Consider the following 23,471-nt stretch of genomic DNA (forward strand, 5'->3'; position numbering starts at 1 on the left):
TTGTATTGTTCCATTAATGTCTGTGTCCTCTTTATTTTTATTTTCCTTGGGGGGTGGGGGAGGAGGGGAAGCTGACCCTCACATTTTTTTTTCTCCTTCCTTATCTGCGTCACACACAGTATTTCATCCAAAGGGAAAGTACAGGTGGGAAATTATCCTGCACATAACTAGGCACAAATCCTGATTGATTTGTAATCTAGTGACCCGCCCAGCACCGCTTGCATTTTGTGTGGTGATGTCCCTGATGTAAAGCAGAAGGTCTTCTGCATATAGAAATATCAACTTCCTGACATCCTGTTGCGATATTAGCTCACGCGCAGGAGCTATGGCATTAGTGTCACTGTCAGTGCAATAAGATTGGGATATAGTACACAGCCCTAACTGAACAGCTTTGCCTGGTGTCCCTTTGTGTGTTTCACACACAGTCACATTTTAAGACTAACATCTCCACATGGTTCGGTGACATTATAACAAATGCCATTACCACGCATGCCTTTACCACACAGTGCCTTTAGAACGCTTTGCCTTTACCGCGCAAATGTTTACCACGCATATGCCATTACCATGCATGCCTTTACCACACAGTGCCTTTACAACGCATTGCCTTTACCGGGCAAGTGTTTACCAAGCATATGCCATTACCACACAGGCCTTTATCACACAGTGCCTTTACAACGCATTGCCTTTACCGGGCAAGTGTTTACCACGCATATGCCATTACCACGCATGCCTTTATCACACAGTGCCTTTACAACGCATTGCCTTTACTGTGCAAGTGTTTACCATGCATATGCCATTACCACGCATGCCTTTATCACACAGTGCCTTTACAACGCATTGCCTTTATTGTGCAAGTGTTTACCATGCATACGCCATTACCACGCATGCCTTTATCACACAGTGCCTTTACAACGCATTGCCTTTACTGTGCAAGTGTTTACCATGCATATGCCATTACCACGCATGCCTTTATCACACAGTGCCTTTGCAATGCATTGCCTTTACCGCACAAGTGTTTACCACGCATATGCCATTACCACGCATGCCTTTATCACACAGTGCCTTTGCAACGCATTGCCTTTACTGTGCAAGTGTTTACCATGCATACGCCATTACCACGCATGCCTTTATCACACAGTGCCTTTACAACGCATTGCCTTTACTGTGCAAGTGTTTACCATGCATACGCCATTACCACGCATGCCTTTATCACACAGTGCCTTTACAACGCATTGCCTTTACTGTGCAAGTGTTTACCATGCATATGCCTTTACCATGCATGCCTTTAACACAGAGTGCCTTTACCACAAATTGCCTTTACAGTGCAAGTGTTTACCACGCATATGCCATTACCACGCATGCCTTTATCACACAGTGCCTTTACAACGCATTGCCTTTACTGTGCAAGTGTTTACCATGCATATGCCTTTACCATGCATGCCTTTAACACAGAGTGCCTTTACCACAAATTGCCTTTACAGTGCAAGTGTTTACCACGCATATGCCATTACCACGCATGCCTTTATCACACAGTGCCTTTACAACGCATTGCCTTTACTGTGCAAGTGTTTACCATGCATGCCTTTAACACAGAGTGCCTTTACCACAAATTGCCTTTACAGTGCAAGTGTTTACCACGCATATGCCATTACCACGCATGCCTTTATCACACAGTGCCTTTGCAATGCATTGCCTTTACCACACAAGTGTTTACCACGCATATGCCATTACCACGCATGCCTTTATCACACAGTGCCTTTGCAACGCATGCCTTTACCACACAGTGCCTTTACCACGCATTGCCTTTACCGTGCAAGTGTTTACCATGCATATGCCTTTACCACGCATGCCTTTATCACACAGTACCTTTACAACACATTGCCTTCACCGCGCAAGTGTTTACCACGCATATACCTTTACCACACATGTGCTTACAAGAAAATAGTAAGTATATATCAGGTAAGTGAAACCCTTATTTATATAGGAGTGGAGCAGTTAACCACCTTTAATAAAACAACACAAGCAGTGAAGATTGATGAAGTGACCAGAAAATACACAGATTACTTAAAGCGCAGCCGCCATTTTCAAGTACCCATAGATCAAATAAAACCAGTCATGTTACAATTCATTTTGCATAAAGATACCTAAGGTATTGAACACGTTCATAAAGTGATATAATGACATAAATTGCTGCTGTAATCATGTCTAAGTTCAAAGTTAGCATATCATCGCACTCGTCAGTAGAAATGCCTAAATTAACAAAGTGAAATGCGAGAACACTCCAGTGTGTAACTTGATGTAAAGCCTTCACCATTTTGGAGTAACCGAAATAGACAAATTCATCAAATCAAAGGCGATTCATAATTCATTGTGTTTTCCTTGACATTGTCAATCAATCTATCATTATTTGTAAAGCGCGGCTACTCACCCGTGAGGGTCTAAAGGCGCTGCCTCATCCGAAGAGCCACGTCTTGAGGTTCTTCCTGAAGATAGTGAGCGACGGGCTCCCCGTGCCTTCTGTAATTAATCTAAGGGGGTGGGTGGGGTTTTGGGGGAAGAGAGGGAGTCACTAGGAGTGTCCATGGGTTTCAAAACCAGTCTCCAAGAGCTCCAACCCCACGGGGAAACGCCCCGGTGGAATAAGAGGCCTGTCCGGTGCTGCCTGTGTTCCTCCTTTGGAAGAAGACTCTTCATTCACTCTGGTGGTACCGAAAATAGCAGAAGCATTGGAGTTAACTTTGTCCTGTGCGGAAGCGAAATCTAACATTTAGAAGGAGATCCCGTAACCCTACTCCTCACTTTGAGAGCTTCTGCTGCTTTTCAGTAATGCACTGTTGGAACCTGTCCTGACTTATGGGTAAAAACCTTTCTTGGGCTCGGCAGTCCAAACACAAATCACTAGATGACCCAGACCTGCCTCACACTTCTTATCATCACACTCTTCACTAGGAAGTCTAGTGGTCCAAGCCTCCACTGCAAAATGGAAGCCAAATGACTTTCCCACGGCCCCTCTAGACACTGGGCTTAAAATGGCTGGAGTTTTCAGTGGAGCTACCGGAGGGCTAGAATTAAGCTTGCCAACCAGTATCTTTCCCTGCAAAGTCCAGTTATTACATATATTTTCTCTAAAATGGAGAATAGGAGCTCCTACCCGGTTGCTTTTCAGAGAAGTTTTTCACAATTTCAGGAAAAAATACTGACTTTTTCTGCCTGCTCTGAACAGGCATAAGATGTCAGTGGGGCTAGGGAGTGTTGGATGGAGGTACAGAGAAGATGGGCACACTTGTGTCTGTCTAGTGGGGCAGTAATGGCTCTCGCTGAACTGCATCAGGCCACGGATGGGGCTGTGCATGCTGCTTGCCACAGTGCTAGCTTTTTTTCTCAGAGTGAAATAACACAACTTGTAATGAGGACCTAGGAGTCCACAAGGCCAACCTACATTGACCTCCTGTTGAGGCCAGAATCAGATTACTGGACTGCTAAGTTCATGCCCTGTCGGTTATCAGTCTTTTTGGCCACTTGAAAAGCTTTTCTCTGATGTAATCAACAATGATTTCAGTGCATCTAAACAAGTCCCGAAGTGTGGCTTAAATTCTGCAGACATCATGGCGTAGTACATGGGCATGACTGTCACTCCATACCATCACGTTTTGATGGCCTTCATAGGCTTCTCAGGAGATATGGAAGACACTCTCATGGACAAGCCTTTCTATGGCGAGTGGCTGTCCAGTGAGAAGGCTGGATTCTCCTAGAAGCATGTTAAAAACAGTAGAGTTGTGGCTTGCTCGCTTCACTAGTGAGGAAGTTCCACCAACAATTAGTAGTATAGCTGTCCTGAAGGTGCAGTATATGGCACTAACCTCACAACAAGTGTGACTTGTGTGGGTAGCTGGGTATCTCCTGGTCAGCTAGAAGCAAAGTTGCTTTAAACTGAGCCAGTGACTCAATCACTTGCAATTGCTTTGTCCGGAAGGCGTGTCCCAGTTGTTGGGCGGATCCATTTTTTAAAATTCTTTTGACATGAACGCTCACTTTCTCAGTAACTGCATCCCAACAGTTGGCATTTTTAAAACATTGTTTTTAATCCGGTTAACAAAGCATTATAACGAATTGTGATCACAAATCCATGAGAATCAATCTTTCAGCGAATAAACATGTACTTCCGGATCATCAATTCTTGATCATTGCATCACAAAGAAACTACCCACTTTCCCCCACGAACATTTCCGATTCTGTTTGCCTTATAGTCATATACAATTATTTATCACATATATAGTTTGCATCATCAGTTCATAAGCAAATTAATTTCAAACTGTACAGAAGCCACTGACATATCAAATGAAAGCTTATTGTCTCTGTGCTAATAACTAAATAGGTTTAGGGCTCGTAAGGATGTGTTGTGTGAAGGTAGGGGTGCATTTTTAGAGAGGTTTTCAGTCAGTGGGGTCCAAATTGTTTATAAATATTTTATAATTGTCATTCATCACACATGAGAGTCTTTCTATTGACAATGTGTCATATATTTTGAGAAACTACAGTGGTATTATTGGAGTGTCTGCTCTCCTCCAATTGGTGGACTGCCTCCTCTCTTCCAATTGGTAGTGTCTGCTCTTCCAATTAAATGGTAGAGCGTCTGCTCTCCTCCAATTAGTGGACTGTCTCCTCTCTTCCAATTGGTAGTGTCTGCTCTTCCAATTAAATGGTGGAGCGTCTGCTCTCCTCCAATTAATGGACTGTATCCTCTCTTCCAATTGGTAGTGTCTGCTCTTCCAATTAAATGATGGAGCGTCTGCTCTCCTCCAATTGGTGGACTGTCTCCTCTCTTCCAATTGGTAGTGTCTGCTCTTCCAATTAAATGGTGGAGCGTCTGCTCTCCTCCAATTGGTGGACTGTCTCCTCTCTTCCAATTGGTAGTGTCTGCTCTTCCAATTAAATGGTGGAGCGTCTGCTCTCTTCCAATTGGTGGAGTGTCTGCTCTCTTCCAATACGCTGCTGGGCATAGTTTTTGCAGCTCCCAGACCGTTCCACATTATCAATCAGTCAGAAGAATTTGGGTCTTAAATGAAAGTGGAACAAAAGCTCTAGAAAATAAATTCCAGAGTGGCCAGGATGAGGTATTCATCAGTGATTTCATCTGTGCTAAGATTGTGTTCCAGGAAGGTTTACTGTGTGGGCAATCTCACCAAATGCACCTCAAGTCGCCCAGCATGCCACAGCCTCTGCAACATAAGGAGCTAGTCCTGGGGTGGAATCACCCTTTACCACCCGTTCATCAAAGGGACCAGGTCCAGGAGCTGGTATAAAGGCCGGGTAGCCAATGGATGCGTGCAGGGAGCGTGAAGTCGTCAAATAAGATTTACCAGTATTGTGAGGTTGGTCTTAGTGGTCCTGCTTAAGTACGCGTTGCTCTTGTCGGTTTCCAGAGTAAATCCCAGAGACGGTGCCCTGCAGCCACCCTGTCCATATGTGGTCAATGTCTCTGTTCCTTTAAGGAACCAGTCAGTATACATGTGACAAGTAGTTGTGCTGCCTTGTAATGAAGTATCAAGTCTGGAAGGGTGAGACCTCCAGCTGACTTTGTTGTTCTTAGATGTTTAGATGAGATCCTCACTTGCTTTAACTGCCAGATGAATATTGCTCTTACAGATGCCGTTTTTAATGAATCATTATTTTCAGATCTGTAGGGTGTGAGTGGTTATAGCGCGCTGCCGGAAACTGTTTGTGTTGTTAAAGCCCAAGAAGCTGAGTTGCAGGCCTGAACCGCAGGCCCTTGATGAGGGAGAAGACCTAGATCAACTGGTGTACTCAAAGCAGAAGAGCTGTAATGAAGCTATGAGGACCTCCACCCACTGAGGACTGACTGCTTCCAGCTAACAATAGAGGAACAGAAAGACATCCTTGGAATGTTGAAAGGGGGTCTGTACAAACCAGTGTTGGCCATGAGCCACGTCCTTGTCTTCAGTGAGGCCCTCAACATTCCAGGGACTTACACATGATGCAGCTTGTTTTGGGTGCATGGTGGGTGCTACTCAAATAAAATACACTGGAGAATTAGTGCAGGTAATCTAAAATAGAACACGAAGTATCTACATTGAAGAACATCTTACAGAAAACAAAGACTTTGCACAACTTTTGCACATTGGATGTCTAGGACATTGTTGATATGTTCTGGTGCTGTTCTAGGAATCTCAAGGGTATTAAACTGAATCTTAGAATTTCACTGTGGGTGTTGGTATTGTGTTGCGCATAAAATATATTATGTGTATGCCTTCTTGCTTTGTATAGTTATCTTCCCAAATCAGAATGCAAAAGCACTGCTCTCTTCTGGTGTCTGAGGTGGGGGTCCAGCATGAAATGAGCTAGATTGATAAACTGGTATAGGGCATTATGCTGAAGTATGCAGAGTTAACTTAAATACTGGGAGGAAAACTTCAATTCTATTGCATTGCCTGGGCGTGAAGGAAAAAAGTACATTAGAAAATGTACATGAGCTATAGGGTGAGGAAGCAGGACTTTTACATCAGTATGAGGTAGGTGGGAGGAGGTTATATTGGCATACAACCCAAAGGTCAGTGCTGTTCCTGAAAGTATCATTTTGAAATGAGGTTGTGGAGAGATGAGGGAACTGTAGAAGAATACGTTTCAAAGTTAAGAGGTTTGGCAGCTTCATGCAAATTTAGGGCGACTATAGATAAAGGATTAAAGATGAGTTTATGTTATGATGGAAGTGTGAAAAGATAAGACAAGAGTCGTGGTTGAATGTAGATACCATCTTGAATGAAGCACTGATCATAGATAGAAGAGTTGAACACTTGAAATGTCCAAGAGATAAGAAGAGAAACAAAGATAAGATAGGGGGATTTTGAGGTGGTTGACTAGAAAACAAAATACCAGACATACAAAGTAACACAGAAGAGAGGGAAAGGGTCACTGTTTTAGATATGATAATCATGGACACATTGCAAACACTAAACAGTGTTCAGATGCAAAAGTACGACCTAAAAGATGCAGCGAAGAAGGACGGTCTGCCAGGCGATGTAACCACATGAAACACTCAATCAACGAGTAGGAAGATGCTGTGAGTTTGTAATAAACAATATTAGGGAAAATAAAGATGTACAAGAACGAGTAGAGGCTATGAAATAGTTTGCCTCAGGAGGTAAACTGGGGGTAAATATGAGACTATGCAACGAAATAAGAGAGCTTAGTAAGTATATAGTTGGTACGTTACCAGTACCAACGATACGCTACATGGTCACGATGATGACAGTACATGTACCATAGTTGATCTTGCACCAGCATACCACCAGGTCAGATTGCATGAGGAAGCGTACTCGCACGGGAGGGACTAATGAAGTTGGAATAGAGAGACTACTATTACAAGATTTGGATGTGATTTAGGAATACACACAAATTGGCTGGATATATCAGAAACTATGACATTCTAGGAAACATTAATTTGTTTATCTGCCAAATAATGATAGATTTAAGGAGGTCCTGAAGAAGTCCGAGGGGTACTCCCCGGATGAAACACGTGTTGACGATGACGATGGACTGAATTGGTAACCTTTGGGATCAATCACGTAGGAAATACATATTGGACTTGTGGATAAGATTTTTTGGACTTTGGAGGAAAATTTGAAATGAACTTTAACTGATGTTGAATCAAGGATTATATACATTGGAATATACACGTTAGGAGGATATTAAGTGTACTATTATAAATATCTGATTGTGAATATTTTTGATGATATGTAGTATACTTTAAGTACTCTAACCTAAAAGATTCTGGAGTGTTTTATACTGCTCACGTGTGCAGAGGTGAAGTATCCAGATTGCATGAGGAGTCAAGTGACCTTCCTGGTTGTATTACTCTTGAGACAGCCTTTTTTCCTGTGAAAGCCAGTTGACCTGGTGTCTGCTGCGTCTGTATTATAGAGAGCCAGTGCAGAAAGTCTACAAAGAGATTCCAGTGTGCTCAAGTCTTTCAGGAATTCAGTGATTTACAGGAGAAAGGGTTAGGACATTTTTATGGATTTTGCAATGTAACTTGTGGACTCCTCCGGCTGAGAAGTTAAGGCTGTGAAAGAGGGATATTGACTATTTAGATCATCCAATAAGCAGGACAGAGGTCACGGCAAAAGAAAAATTAGTGAGGATGATTTCTCTTGTATCGTCCCCTAAGAATAAGGTGACAATAATCTGATACCTTGGACCAGTGGTTCCCAACCTTTTGACTTCTGTGGACCCCCAATTCATCATTGCTGGAAACCGGGGACCCCCTCTGAATCATTATTGGAATCTGGGGACCCCCCACTGAGTCATTACTGAAAGCTAGGTACTTAATCTGTCAATATTATTTAATTGTCTAAGCATTCGCGGACCCCCTGTAGAGGCTTCGCGGACCCCCGGGGTCCCCGGACCACAGGTTGGGAACCACTGCCTTGGACAACTTGCAATGGTGAGATGCAGGTAGATCAGTGCCCGTTGCCCTGGGCATGTCGTAAGTGCTGGACTTACTTGCCTTGGTCTGACGCTACTGTGGGGGGGCCACCAGCATCTAGTCAGCAGATAAAATTAAGGAGTGATCGCCCGCAGATGCTTGTGAATATGCTCACCGTTCGGTCACTACACAAGAATGCTCTGCATGTTTTCGACCTGCTTAGCAAGGAACAGATCAGTTTATGATTTTTTAGCAGAGTCTTGGATCAGTGAGTCCTCCACCCCATGACATTTGCCATGCCTGAAAATTATTCTCTTGCCCATGCAGGTAGAGTGGTTAGCAGAGCAGGTGATGTGCTGCTGTTTTTAAAAACAATTTCAAATGTGCCACATTTTCCTTGGCTGAATTGAAAAGGGCATAGTTTTGTATTTCGTTATCGGCACAACCTGCCTTTGCAGGGGCCTTACTTTATGGCGCACCAGGATATCAGAGTGATTTCCTCAACATGCTGGACAATGCAATTGCCATTACTTATTACAAATGTTATACTTCTTTTTAATATGCATGTTGATACTTTTACAGATGTTCAGGCCACCTTTCTTCCAGAGAAGATAAGCTCTTTTAATTTGAATCGATATGTCACACTCCCGACTCATCAGGCCGGTCATATTTTGGACCTCATTTTCTTCAATACGGCTGTGGAAGTTCAAAAAATTAAGGCCATTCTTTAGTTCACTTTCTTTGGGGAAGGAACGCACAGACCGACGTAAGTCACGTTAGGGGATGGTCAAAGGCCAAAGTAACAGAGCTGGAGTCTTTACTAGTTTGGTCCACTCTCCCACTTAGCGGATAGGACGAAGTAGACACTTTAGCCAAGACTTCTTGTCTATTGGAGATGGCAAATAAGGTGGCCCGCAATAAAACCTCTGTCAAACATAGACACCTTCCCTATGCTCCCTTGTTCACTTTTGAGCATGGAGAAAAAAGAAAACAGTGCAAGAAATTAGAGAGGCTTTGGAGGAGCCAATATTCTCCACAGGATAAGGCGAAGTACAGTGGCCATTAAGCAATACCATGGGCCAACAAAAAAGACACGGTCCAGTTATTTTTCGGAGGAAATACTCTCAGCAGCAAATAATCCATGAGGCATTTTTAACACTCTTATGCATTTTCTCCATCCAGCATCCCTCGTGCAGCCAGTTGCAGCTTCTGCTGTCTTGTGCCAGGAACTCTCGAATTTCTTCGAGGATAAGATCGTCAAAATCTTTTTCAACTTGGAAGCGGATTCTGTCTCCTATCACAGGAAAAAGACCTATAGGCACTAAGAGGATGGACACTATTACGTTTTGTCAATTCTCTAGGATTATATTGGATGAGTCCAAGCTGGCCTTTCTAACCTTCAAGCCTGGTTTACCAGATGATCCTCTTAAGCGGATGATACAAGGCTTTTTTTTATGTGACGGGGGATACATTTGAAGCTTATACTGCTTTCAAGAGCTGTCTGGAATCGTTAATCGGATGGATGTGGGCCAGCAACCTTCAGTGCAACACTGGGTAAATAGAAATCTTGCTGTTCAGATCTCCCTTTCCTTGTTGGGGACCTGGTTGTTTGCCAGAGTGGGCCGACTCTCCTCATCGACCAACTTCTCTGGCCTGTGATTTAGGCGTTAAGATAGACCTTCTCCTGACCATGCATCCTCAGATCTCCACCCTAGGCAGCTCTTGCCTCGGTTTATTAAGATATCTGAAACACATTTGGGGCCTGTTCCCTTTCCAGGTGCAGAGAACAATGATTATTGCTTTGGTCCTGTCTCACATTGATTATGACAGCACTCTGTATTTGCTAAAGAGACTGCAGACGGTACAAAATGCAGCAGTTGGTCTACTCTTAAAGATCCCCAGACAGTCATTAATTTCTCTTCATCGGAAGGAGCTCCACTGGCTGCCTGTTAAGAAAAGGATTGTTTTAAAAATCCTAAACCTCGCACACACAGCTATCTATGGTACAGGTCCTGATACCTTTCTGACAGACTAATGTATTATCATCCAACTAGAACTTTCTGTTCATCTAATGCTAGTCCGCTCCATGTCCTGAGGATCAAATGTAAGAAGTGAGGCGGTGCGTCATTCTCGTATTATGCGTTCAGGCTTGGATCCACCTTCTGCCACATTGTTGCAAGATCAAGACTGAAAGTCTTTTCTGAAAATCTGTGAAAATCTGGCTATTTGACATGTCTTTTTGAGCATGGAGATTTACTGCAGTGGGGGATAGGTTGGTTATGGACTTCTCAGTGCTGGGACACACTTTAGAGTAGCTGTTGTGTTCTGTGAATATATTCTGATTGATTTACATGCCTTTTTGACATGGTGTAGAGAACACCACACTTCTTGCCTCTAAAACAGGAAGTACAACATAGGGATTCTTTTATCAAGAGAGACACGCTTGCAGTGGCATGGGCAATCAAGAAGTTGAAAGTTTGTGTGGATTTGTGTGGGCAAAAATGATTTAGACAGTATGTCGAACCACATATGTAACTGGGTAATTTGTGTACAAGAGACCGCGTTCAGAGTAGAATATTTATCAGGGGTGGATAATAAAGCAACTAGCTGTCAAGAATAGTTGAGTTGGAAACTGAGATTGGGGGATAAGATGTCGAGGAGGTGGAGGTGTGAAAAATTAAATATGCATGTTGTGTTGCAGAGAGGATAGTTTGAAAGATGAATGTGGGGTGGCACTGAAAGAAGAGATTGAATTGTAGGTTTCGGTGTAGTTTAAAAACAAGTGGGCAAACAAGGAGAATTTTTGGGATAAAAAAGTATAATAAAGGAGAGTTATAGTGTGTTGATAATGCCTCATTTAAGGGAACTAGAATGGTGCCAACTGGAAGGTTTTGAAGGAGGTTGTTGAGCTTAGCCCAGGCCGGACATTTTGGCATTACCAAAATGAAGGAGAAGTTAAAAGAAGATTCCTGGTACTCTGGGTTGGTGGCCAAAGTTTGCATAGTAAGTACATCTCCCATGGTGTTTGAAAAATTGCCATGTTCACCTTGTGAAGAAATAGTATTGGAGAGTGTATGTCCTTTTCATAGTGACAGGAATGGTTCACAATATATAGTTCAGCGTAAGTGGACTTGCATTTCAAGGATATCAACACCAAGAGCATACTTAAAATTTCTTAAGCAGATCTTTGGTAGGAAAAGAATTCCTTCCTCATTTTAGACATATAATCAAGTGCAATTTACATCTAGAGAACAGGACTTTTTTTATGTTTTTATTTTTATTTTTTACAAATAGTACTGTACAAAAGAGGTGGCCATTGTATCATCCGGAAACAACTGCAGTAGTTGAAAGTCTTAATTGGACTATTAAAGAATCTATTCAGAATGGTCTCGGTGATGGAAAAAACTGGAGAGAAGAATGTTAGGAAAGACTAGTGGCCCATAGACTATTTAAGTATTTGAAGGAAGGAAACCAAATATTAAGACATGTCGAGGGTGGATGAAGTAGAATAAAAGTGGTGTGTGTGGGTATCCTGGTGAGAGATGGAGAGACTTAGAATAGTTAATGCAGAAGAATCCTATTGAGAGTATTGACTATGTAGAGGTAGCGGGGTCACAGGCGTGAATGTAGGAGACATAATGATAATAAGTCTTCCTAGGGGGCTGGGAAAGAAGGGCCTAACGTCTCAAAATAAATAAAAGCAATGCAGTTGTTCACCTATATGATTGAAAGTGAGAGTGGGGATCATAAATAGAGTTTCCAGTTTTGAAGCAACTATCACCCTGAAGACTGATCGGAAACGTGCAGTGTGCAATGGAAGGCAGGTGGAATGAAAGAAGGGGAGGTATGCCCAGCCATAATTTTCTTTCATGACAGGGATTCAGTTACATTAATCCTTACATGTCTGTGCAGCTGCACAACTGTTGAACTGTGGAGAAGCGAATACTCAGTTTAGTTGCTGGTATAAAACCCCTTGAGAATGCCAATTTTTTGCTGCGCAAGATTCAGGTATCATGAATGCAATACATTTCATCAGATGGAACATCCCTCATATATGTTTCTTGCACACAGAAAATACCCTGAATTACTAAATCGACGGTATTGGGATTCTCCATCTTGGATCTTAGACCAGTGGCTTTCCAGGACGCGATGACTGTGCTCCACAGTTACGGTCAACCCCTGCTATGCGGAGCGTTCAGTATCTTAGTTACTGCAATATCAATTTACCACTCAGGAAGAGCCATGACTCATTTAAGAAGCCAAAAGTTCAGATGGCCGTGCAGACACATCCTCACCACTGTACAGTAATTCTTCGGTAGATTTACTCTCTGAAATAATAACGCAAATAAGTAAAATTAAAATGAAGCAACTTTAAAAAAAAATTTTTTTTTTTTGCTCTTGCCTGGTCTGAAATAGCCATCCTTAAGTATACTGCCTATTTTTTGTAAACATCAACCTACCTTTTAAGCAGATTTTTACTATAATCAACAAACAGGTTCCCGAGAGCCAGGCTCATAACTTCCTGTCGTCTTTCTGTCATGTGAGTAAACTATAGGCTAGAAGATAGTGGGACAGATGTACAAAGCTATTTAGTGTTCGCAAAGCCTGTATTTCGCTAAATCACAGGATTGCGACCGCTAAATTGCATCTACAGACCATTTCACGATTCGGTAACATGTTACTGAATTGCTAAAGAGGTTTAGGAAATCACAAGGGATCGCTATTTGGAAGGGACATGTTTAGGTTGTCCCTTCCAAATAGTGATTCCTTATTGTATGCATTAATAAATTGTGACCGAATTCCAGCTGCAAAACAGTAATACTTTACCATCTTCTCAAAAGAAGTGTTAGGCCATTTGCAAATGGGAAGGGGTGGTGAAAGGGCCCCTTTGAGAATGTTAAAAAATATTTTTAAACGTAGGGAATGGTGCCATGGACCTCTGCGTACTCTTAAAAAAATGAAAGTTAAACAGTGATTTCTTTATTTCTTTTAAACACATCCCATTTTCCTATAAGGAAAATGGGTTGCATTTAAAAAACAATCCTTTATTTTAAAGCAGTCATAGACATTGTGGTCTACTGACCCAAATAGGCCACCATCCCTGTGATGTCTGTCATTTCTAATAGGTTGCAGATTCCTACATAGCTCATTATGAGGCAGGTCGATTTGCAATCCACTAGGAATCAGTAATATAAGAATAAAACTATCATACATTAAGAATAGCGATTACCAAATGGTGGTTTGGAAGAAATCGCTACTTGGAAATCACTTCTCTAAATGTTAGTACATCTGACCCGTTATTCCTTGTTGATCTGAAATCTCCCTTGGTAGAGCCAGGAGTTATCACTAATCCACACATACCGTGGACTCAGCGAAGGCTTTGAGAACCTGTCATGCGTTCTTCATAATATTATGCTCTTCTGAGCTTTGGTCTGGTGTGTTGCTTACTAGAGTCTTAGACACCTAAATCTGATTCTGTATTATTATTATTATCTAAAAACCAACTTTCAGGCTTGTCTACTTGGAGCTGCCATGTATCTCCCCTCTTACTGTTTCCTTTCACCAATTGGAACACAGGATATTTTTGTTTTTCAGCTGGGGATCCATTTTTGGTTTCTTATTTTTTAATTACTATCTGGTTTGATAATATTAACCCCGGCGGGATTTGGACCTGCTGTCATTCTTACCTTTATTCACTTCAATATTGGTTGAAACTCCTGCACCACGTGCTTCACAGGTCTTTGGACCTTTATTTTTGCTGATTGTTTGAGAGCCACAATCTTTAGTCATAGGCTTCTTCTGGTGGACTGGGTGTTCACAAAATGGCAGTATGGTTATTCCTTTATCGCAGTTGACATCAGCACCACTGCCCTGGGACCTACTTTACCATTTCTCCTTTCAAGCTGCCTTACTAGCACAGGTGAAGAAGACACAAATGCACTCACATTCTCCACTTTTGGTTCTTGGCCAGGCCCTGCTGTGACATGACTACCTCAGTAAATGCCCCCCATGGATGACTAAACTTTATTGAAGTGAGTTTCCCTGCTTCCCACTTAGCCAAATGCTGCAATAACCCATATTTTCAAAATTTACCAAATCCTCCAAGCAAGTTACCAGGAGAGCTCCTGAAGCAGATTTACTGATATGCCGCACAGCTCCAGCTTTTATTTACTCTCACGGAGAGTGATATAAAAAACACTACCCCTCCCTTCAAAGCTGAAGGAGCAGCAGCCCCCCAACCTTCCTAACTTGAGGAAAGCAAGTCAGAATGTCCCAAAGGTCGAGAAAGATGTGTTTATTTTACTTCTTTCTCCTGTGGCATTTGTACTTGCTTTCCACCTGTTAGCAAATGGTGCAGCATTGTAAGTAGATGCATTTATATATCACTATCAGCGAGAGTTAACAATAGAATGTCAATGGCCTCTATGGTTGGAATTGGGGTTCTTCACTAGTGGACATGTGGCCGCCATTATACGGGTCCCACCTCCATTTTCCTCTCTGTAGAGCATTGTGCACAATTCCAATTTCCTATTGCAGAACTCGTGTTTAGTAACTTGTGTACATATAAGTAGGCTGTGAGAGGCTATCAGTCTGTATTCGAGGATGCGTGATGTTAAGAGACTTCAAGGCAAATGAGAAACGCAGGCGCCGTGGTAGCTAGGACATCGAGAAGAGGGCGGAGCAGCTCTTTTTATGGTGGGCATGGACATAAGAAGCCTATGACCTGTCGAACGAGAAGAATAATGGGGTGTGGCAAATCATGTTGTCAGCCAATCAGGAAACATATAGAAGAGGTTGGTGGCTTTCCTCACCCACATAATGTCTGCGGTTACTCACGATGGCTGACACAGAAGGACACTGGGATTCTTCTTCTAACTCAGTCCTTCTTTATTACAGGCAGGTGGGCTGAGCAGTCATCAGGGGTGGGCGGAGGGGACACGTGCATCCTTCTCCTAGTCGAGTTCTTCTCTATTTCTGTTTACTACTTGTTCAGAAACACAGACCAGTTATGGCTTATTGAAGCCATGTGTATTGCAAAAGAGAAATATGGGAGAGACTGAAAAACACCCCAAAGAAAGAAGTGATCAGAGGAATCTTGGGAAATTCTCTTTTGTTTAAATTGCTGAGTGAGTCCCGACTGTGAAGTTAACAGTCTTTGAAAAGTATGTGAGGGAGGCTAATTATTCTATTGTGATGTATGAAAAATAAACCCAAATATTCTTTCACACCACATTACCCACAGTCCAATCTAATACCCCAAAAACACATAAACAAGGAAAACTAAATAACAGAAATGTGGACTCACGGTATAAATGAATGCAAAGTGAATTATAAAATACGAAGAGTGGGTAAAACTGTCAGCATCAACAACATTGAAAACACACACTCCTAGATTGCTTTGTGTATCATCTTTTAACATCAATTTGAGGGAACTGGGATGAGTTGGGGTTCTTTCTTATGGTTCCTTTTCTTTAATTTCTTCCTTTAGTCCTCCAAATTCCATTCACCTGTGCTCTAACCTCGTATACACAATAACCCTTGACCGTAAAGCTGCTGAGATAGACAAGCTTCCTACAAGATCATGGTCCTGAATGCTTTGTATCTTCCGATGTAGGCTACAGTTTCCAAAACTCCATTGCATACAATACAACCGATGTGGAAGGCTGCAGCCAGGCCGCTTCTTGCTTAGTTTAGACATGGGCGCATAGCTTCCCCGTTGGCCTCACTACACTAACTATTCAACCGCAGATAGACTTAAATCATAGTATCTTGTCACAAAGTAGTCTTGAAGCAAATTAATCACCAATCGAACAAATGCCACTTTCAAAAAGCTTCAGATGGAACTGCCCGTCCTGTTCTCTTTGATCATCTGGTTAAGTTTTACTTTGTGTCCCCAAAACCAGTTGAAGGAAGAGACTTCTCTCCTGCTTTGGTCCAGTGGAATAGCCTGTATCTGGCCTTAACCAGAAAAACATCTGCTAAACTTCAATAGACCTCTAAAAAAGAAAAGTATATTTGGCCTTTTAGCTGTTCACAGAAGCATTCTGTACTTTTTGTTGGTTGCAAACATGGTATAGCACCAAAATTCCTCTGGGTGAATGTTATCGCTGTACAAAACACCAGATTACAAATATGTCCTATACGGCCAACATTCCAAATCTCTGTTTGAGACTTTTCTTCACCGTAGGAGTCTAGACCCAAATGTTAGTGGCTTGCTCCATTACATGGTTGGCTGGTGGTTGAGCTATCATTCTCTGGTGAGGACTGCAACACTTTTCCTGCATTTATTATGCTGTTTCAAGCATTACCCAGACTGTTGGTTGAGAGATGGATCTCCCATTGGTTTTGTGGTAATCTTGCTCCAACTTTTCTTTACATCTGTTCAGTCATCAATCCAAAGAGCAATATAATAATATTTGGTTGATTGGGGAGGAAGGTGATGATTATCTGTGGTAACCCAAAAAGTAGTGTTTTAGTTGGAACTCTGTGAAACATATATTTTTTTTTTTTCTCCACAGATGTCCCTGATTATGAAGATATAGCGGAGACTCTGCATATCCGCCCCGTGGTGATCCCAGAAAAGGTGGGCTCAATTTGTATTACAAGTTCCAGAATAATCTATATGACCCCCGGAGGGCCAAAGGGACATCTCCTTGGTTTAACGTTTGAAAGAATAGCACTTTTGTTAGAGGAATCATGGATCCCATGGTCCGAGCCACAGTTCCCAATAAAGCACATGAGGTTCAACAGATCATGGTTGGGACACGTGGCAACAGGACCAGTTTTGCAGTCCTGTGCTGTGAATCCTGGGCAAGCTTCACAGGCCTCTGTTGGCCTGTTGTTGGATTTGTGGCCCTAGTTCCGAACAGTGGCTCTACCCCAGGTCCATTTAGCTTGCAGAGGGCTCGCTGTACCAGGCTTGAATTTGGTACATCAGAACGAATTTTAGATCCATTAAACATTTTTTTTAATGAGAGAAAGAAGGGCCTGGCTGTAGACAAGGCCCTGTGGCCAACCCCTGCACAGCAAAGGTTTTGTTTTCATTTGTAACTATAACTGTACATTAACGGTGCTTTTTGAGTAACTTTCTGAGTTTTTTAAACATATGTTAAGGTGTTAAAACTGAGGCTAATCATGTCACTTTAATTTTGTGTGTATTATATACATATATATAATGTCTGGTGGCGGTTGCCACTAGGTGGTTATGGTTAGGATCACGTTTCTATAGAAAGAGTGTTATTTGTTTTGCTAATAACTTTGGTGCTGCTTGAGGAATCTTCACAGCACAACATTTTCCAAGAAAATACAAAGCTTACTTGAGCTGCTGTCTGAAAAGTTTTGGGGTGATCCATCCAGGAAGGGTTGAGAAAAAGGGAGGGTCCCAAAACACTTTTTCCCCATTCATTTTTCCATAGGAATTTTAAACAGTGATAGCACCAAAACTTCTGGACGGAATTACACCAAATTTGGCAGAAAGATCGTTCCTGGTCCAGAAAGGGACCTTTTTTGTTTTGGTGTAAATTTGTTCATTAGTTTTTGAGAAATTAACTGGAAAATAAATTTGTGTATCTAGGGACGTGGATCCGTTGTGACTCCTACGCGGAGCGCCGCAGGTTCACGAGCCACATAGAGCAATGTGATTGGCTGGCCGTAAGCTTTTCAGAAAGTTTCGGCCGCCATTTTATCGACTGGCAGCCGTCCTAGGGGATGGATTTCTCATGAGGAATGAATACAAGGGGTCAGAATAGAGCTACATTGACCCCAAGGGTGTAATGAATAGGTTGGTGAAGGATTAATTAAAAGTGTAAAAAAGATGATACACCTTTTTTTTTTTTTACCACCATGGAGTCGCGACTCTGACGTGGTGCTCATTGCAGCCCCTCATGTAACGTTGCTACGGAGTCACAAACCCTGACGATGAAAGAGAAAAAAATATACATACACAAATTCATTGTCACTCTGTGACGGCCATTCAGACACTCAGTCATCTAGTTATAGACACACTCTGACCATCATGCACTCAGAGTCAAACACCCACTCACAACCCCAGTGATACTAACACACATACTCACAGACCCACTCAGATATACATATATATATATATATATATATATTCACTGAAAAAAACAAAGGTTACAGGGACGTTATAGTTAGGAAATAGAATTAAAAAACCCTATAGAAATTCACTTAAAAAAACAAAGGTTACACGGATCTTATAGTTAGGCTCACATGTTAAATGTACAAAGCCTCGCTATGCACAGCTTTTTCATCAAAAATTTTACTGCGGATATTAGGTTGATACTATCACAGATGTGATGAGTGCCGTAATTTGTGGGGTAATTAGCACTGCATGGCGAGGGCACGAGTTATAGTTGCTTGAGATAACTCTAACTTTAACTGGTGAATTTCTGTGGTTTCGTACATTTAAAATGTGAGCCTAATATCTCTCTCGATATATATATATATATATATATATATATATATATAAAACGATCTTAGAATGGCCATTACAAGATGGCATCATGTCCTGTCTGGGCGCTGTGCTTTTGATGCTGCGTTTAGGTGAAAATTGATGGCCACCTTGGAATGGTATAACAATAATATATTTCACAATACCATCCCTTGATAAACACCTGTCATGCTAATAACTTTGCCAATGCTTGAGCGGTGATTGTACAAGCGTTGGTAAAGCCAATATTGTGGTACAGTGGGCAGCCGTATTTAACACCAAAAAAAGCATTGCCCTGAGTGAGACATATTCATTTGCCAGTGCTCGTTTCTTTTACTTTCTCTACTCCACCTATGAAAATGGAGAGTTTTGGTGACATTTTGTAAACATGCCACACCAGTAATGCCTGGGTCATTCAGTCCCAAATTTAGAGAGAAGTATGCCTTATTACATTTCTATGAATAGACATAAAACTGCTCTTTGTGTTAATATTTGCATGGACCACTCCCTTGGTCCTTGCATGAACACCAAATGGTTGTTATTTAGGAGTACAGACAGTTCACATAGAGCTCCTATTTTTACCTATAAAGTTTTGCAGATCCTTGTTTTGTGACTTTGAGTTTTGAATGTTCCGTTTGGATTTCCCACTTTTTCTTCCCACTGAAAAAACTTACGGGTAGCTAGAATTTTGTGAATTAGCCATTTAGATACTAAGGTTCCAAGTTAAACCCTTAATTTATCAGTGATAAGTGTGTCCTACAGACCGCTTTTAGATGCTAGTTGTTGAAAGACATTTTGTGGACCTTACCAAAAACGTATAGGGAGCTTGTTGCTTGCCAATGGTTGGATTTAGTTTTACTGTCATTTGCTTGCTTCTTATGCAAAGGCTTTCCTTTCTCTTCTTGTGTTTGTCCCTGTCTTTGAACACAGCACCTTTAAAATTCTTTTGATTTATGACTTGAATTCTTTCACTGCTCCAGTCATAGAATTACTTTCTCTTTTTTCCTGAGTACTTAAGTGCATGTGTTTTCTTGCTCTCTGTTTCAAGCGTAAACACATTGTACTTTTCATTCTGGTCTGGCTTGGCATCGTTGTTGTTGCCATACAATGAAGGGAGCATCATTAGAGAGTCCCTTTGGCTCCGCCTATATGTTGGGAGTTAGGAGCACATGCTTTGATTGGGCAGAAGTTGTGTGCTTCCACAAAAAAGTGCTTGCTTGCCGCTCTTCCTTGATCATTTAGTTTATCCAGCTGCCTAAACTCGAACTTTCAGGGGCACACATGACATTTGAATGCTATTTAAGTGTCTTAGATAACTAGATAATTTATGTTGTTTTCTCTGGCAGCAACACAGATAGAAAGTCAATCATTAACCTACATAGATTTTTTTGGTCTGGCGTGACTGTGCAAGTGTCACATGTCCTTTTGGCCTACACCAATGTTATTCTACAGTTGCCTCACATTACCATCCAACATTCCTTTAACGCCAGACCTATTGGCAGTGCCAGTGCTTGTTTTTAAGACTTGGTGGGAGGTAAGCGCGGGCAGTTGCTGAATGGCAGGCTTAATGCATGTCTTTTTATGTGACATGATGTGTCCAGTGCAATGTTGCATACTCCAACATGAAAACTTCTCTGACTGCTGCTGTCCAATAACATGTAGGCATGTAAACCAGCCCCCTGAACGGAAGTATGAGCCCCGAGGACATTAAATGATGAGAACAAAATATATTTATAATATCCGGACTCGTCTATCATGCAAGGAGGTGCTGTTTTGTGCTTAAGACTTGATGGGAGCAGAGCTCCGAGGCAGAAGGGATATGTAAGACTTCAATGAGTGCTACTCTGCACCTATGCCGGTGGGGGGGGGGGGGGAGGGGCCAGTTTATATCACGTGACACTGCACAATATTACACTCTTACTGCAAAGCTAGAAATTATGCTTCTTCAGGAAGGAGTCATACCCTGTAATGTTCATCAATTGCAATAACTAATTAAGGACTAACATGTAACCTGAATATTCCTAAATAAATATTTATTAATCTTAAATGTGCCTGCTAAAGTACATACTGCTGTAATGCTTTGAGCGGTTGAGTTGTACTCAGTTTGAGTTATAGTAGTTCTGGTTTGGCCGCAATTGCAGTATGTAAAAACCAGAAGCCATTACTTTCCTGTCTAGTGTTTCACAAGCAGAGTTGAAGAACAGATTTTGTAGTTAAAGAGACTAACAATAAAATTTAATTGCATTTCTTATGGTCTGCTAGTCAGGAGAACTGTAAACTGAGAAGCGAATTCCTTTTCTTTGAAGTTACTTAGAAAACATTTTTCGCCTTCTAACACACTAAAGAAGGAACATAAAGGGTTAAAACAAGATTCAAAGATATTTAGCTGTCAAAATAATGTCATAAAAACAATAATCAAATCTAGTTGTGTACATACATACTTTTTATAAGGTTTGTATTTGACGAAACAAGATAGACTGATATTTCTTAGCACAAAATTATATATGCAATGTATTCTCTGTCACTTATTCATGAACTACATATGCGTATTTCCTTTTCAAAGACTTGTAAAATACAAAAGCAAATAATTCAGATATGTGTCGATAGGAAAAACAATACGGGTAAGTGGTCCAAATGTTGTAAGAGGTGTTACAGGACAGAGGACATGTTGTCGAAAGACCATACCAAACAATTATAGTGGGTTAGAGCCAGCCCATTGCGTACCATTGGTTGATGGTATTGTCACTCTCATTTGCTTGCCTCTTATTCAAAGGCTTCCCTTCCTCTTATTGTGTTTTCCCTCCCCTGAAGCTTAGCCTCTTTACCACCCTTTTGATTGGATGATTTGTACCCTTCCACTGCTTATATTTAGGGATCCCTTTTTTCTTTTTTTAAGCACTCTAGGAGATTGCATTTGCTTTATTGCTCTGTGGCTTGTGTGCTGCCCCACCCAAATACCTGCCTCCCCTGCGTTCAGTGTTACTCAGTCCTTCCCACGCCCCAGCGCATCCATTACATTCCCACTTGCTCTCGAGTGTTGCTTCCTGCAACCTCATGCAGCCTTTGTTGCTCCCTCCTCCCCCACCACGCCTGTTGCTTCCCTCACTTTTTTTTTTTACACCCCCTTGCCTCAGGCTCTTCTGTAGCTGCTCCTGCCATCTCCCCACTGCCGCCCCCGCCCAATTGTCCATTATTCCCCCAACCGGGCAGTCCTTAAAATCAAATATATTTATTTTTCAGTTTTTGTGGAGGGCTCAGCATCTGCCACTTGCTACCACGCCTCATTTTCAAAAAAATGCTCTGTGTGCAAGTAAAGATCTGCTTTTTTATTTACTGCTCCAAGTGACATCTGTCATCCTGAATGGTAAATAAAAAATAAATTAAATGGTGTGTACATGCGTCGTGATGCATGCAAATGCACAAGAAATGACGTAGCCCAGCAGTCCCACGCAACATAAAACGCAGTGGCAAAGTGAAACGTTCAAAAGGGCAAGACCTGTTGCCAGTACTTGTTTTTTATTGTATTCTAGTACTAGTAGTGCTTATGGTATATAATTTTAATTGAAAAATGAGAATTAACCAGGTCTGTCTGGGTGCACTATACACCATAAGTTGGGCTACCTTCAGGGATTTTTTAAGTTAGTCTGCTGCTTTCTTTGCAACTCTTCAGGGACATGAGGTTTCCAAATTTTTTAACTAGGACAAGGCAGAATATAAGGACACTCAACACTGCGAAGGGATAAGAGCCCCCCTCTTTTGGACTGTTGGCACCAAAAGAGGGGGCCTGTTATCCCTTTGCAGTGTAATAAACCCAGAGCTATTTACACTCAATCTGGGGTATTATATCAGTAAATGCTGAGGGAGCAACTACATTGTGTGAGCAGGAGTGATGCCAGTTACCGCCAACATCTGCAGCCACATTCCTTGACGTTCATCTCAGGTTCACCTAAGTCATGCACTATGCTGACTGACGTTCCGCTCCGGAAGAGCGAGGCTAATTGACAAGCCTATCAAGAGGTTCCCATTCACTGTGGAAAGGTAAGTTCTGACCTAGTGGCCCGAACTCGCCCACAGGGTTGGTAGATGTTGGTGGTGGCTTGCCATTCATCTCCCAAGTACCGTCTACCAGAAATCGGTGTTCATGGGTCTAACAGCTTCCTGTCCACCCTTTCTCCCTCCAGTCACCTGTTGATGACAAGCTGCGGACTTGAGGAGCCTCGGGGAATATGCCTAGGGTGACTCAGAGATATCTGGTGCCTGGGATCCAGTCCCCGGTTATTCTTATGTCCGATCCTTCAACTTTGGTGGAGGCCCTGGAAATGTCAAGGATCCTCCTTCCAGACCCATGGTCAGTTTGTCAGGACAACATCTGACAAGGTTGCTCCTCGGAGACCAGATCTCGGGTTCCTGTCTCTTGAAAGTTCAACTCACTCAATCACTCCGGAACCTAACAACAGCATTCCAGTCAGTCATCCTGGAATCACCTACTTTGCCAATGCTTGAATCATCCTTTTTTCTGGAAGCAGATATATAAGCTGCCCTCTGACACTTGGGGTGCCTTGTCTCTTCTGGACACTG

The 23,471-nt window shown here is 42.0% G+C and overlaps 1 protein-coding gene across 13 annotated transcripts in view; it reads left to right on the plus strand.

Moving 5' to 3' along the window:
* ARAP1 (ArfGAP with RhoGAP domain, ankyrin repeat and PH domain 1) overlaps positions 1-23,471 on the plus strand; it is a 720,258-nt gene that overhangs the window by 391,850 nt on the left and 304,937 nt on the right. For all 13 annotated transcript variants that reach the window (XM_069203774.1, XM_069203773.1, XM_069203771.1 and 10 more), the window contains one exon: positions 16,963-17,027. In XM_069203774.1, coding sequence (XP_069059875.1) covers positions 16,963-17,027 — 65 coding nt within the window. The remainder of the gene's footprint in view (positions 1-16,962; positions 17,028-23,471) is intronic.

Source organism: Pleurodeles waltl, chromosome 8 (genome assembly GCF_031143425.1).
Source record: "Pleurodeles waltl isolate 20211129_DDA chromosome 8, aPleWal1.hap1.20221129, whole genome shotgun sequence".
Taxonomy (NCBI): Eukaryota; Metazoa; Chordata; class Amphibia; order Caudata; family Salamandridae; genus Pleurodeles; species Pleurodeles waltl.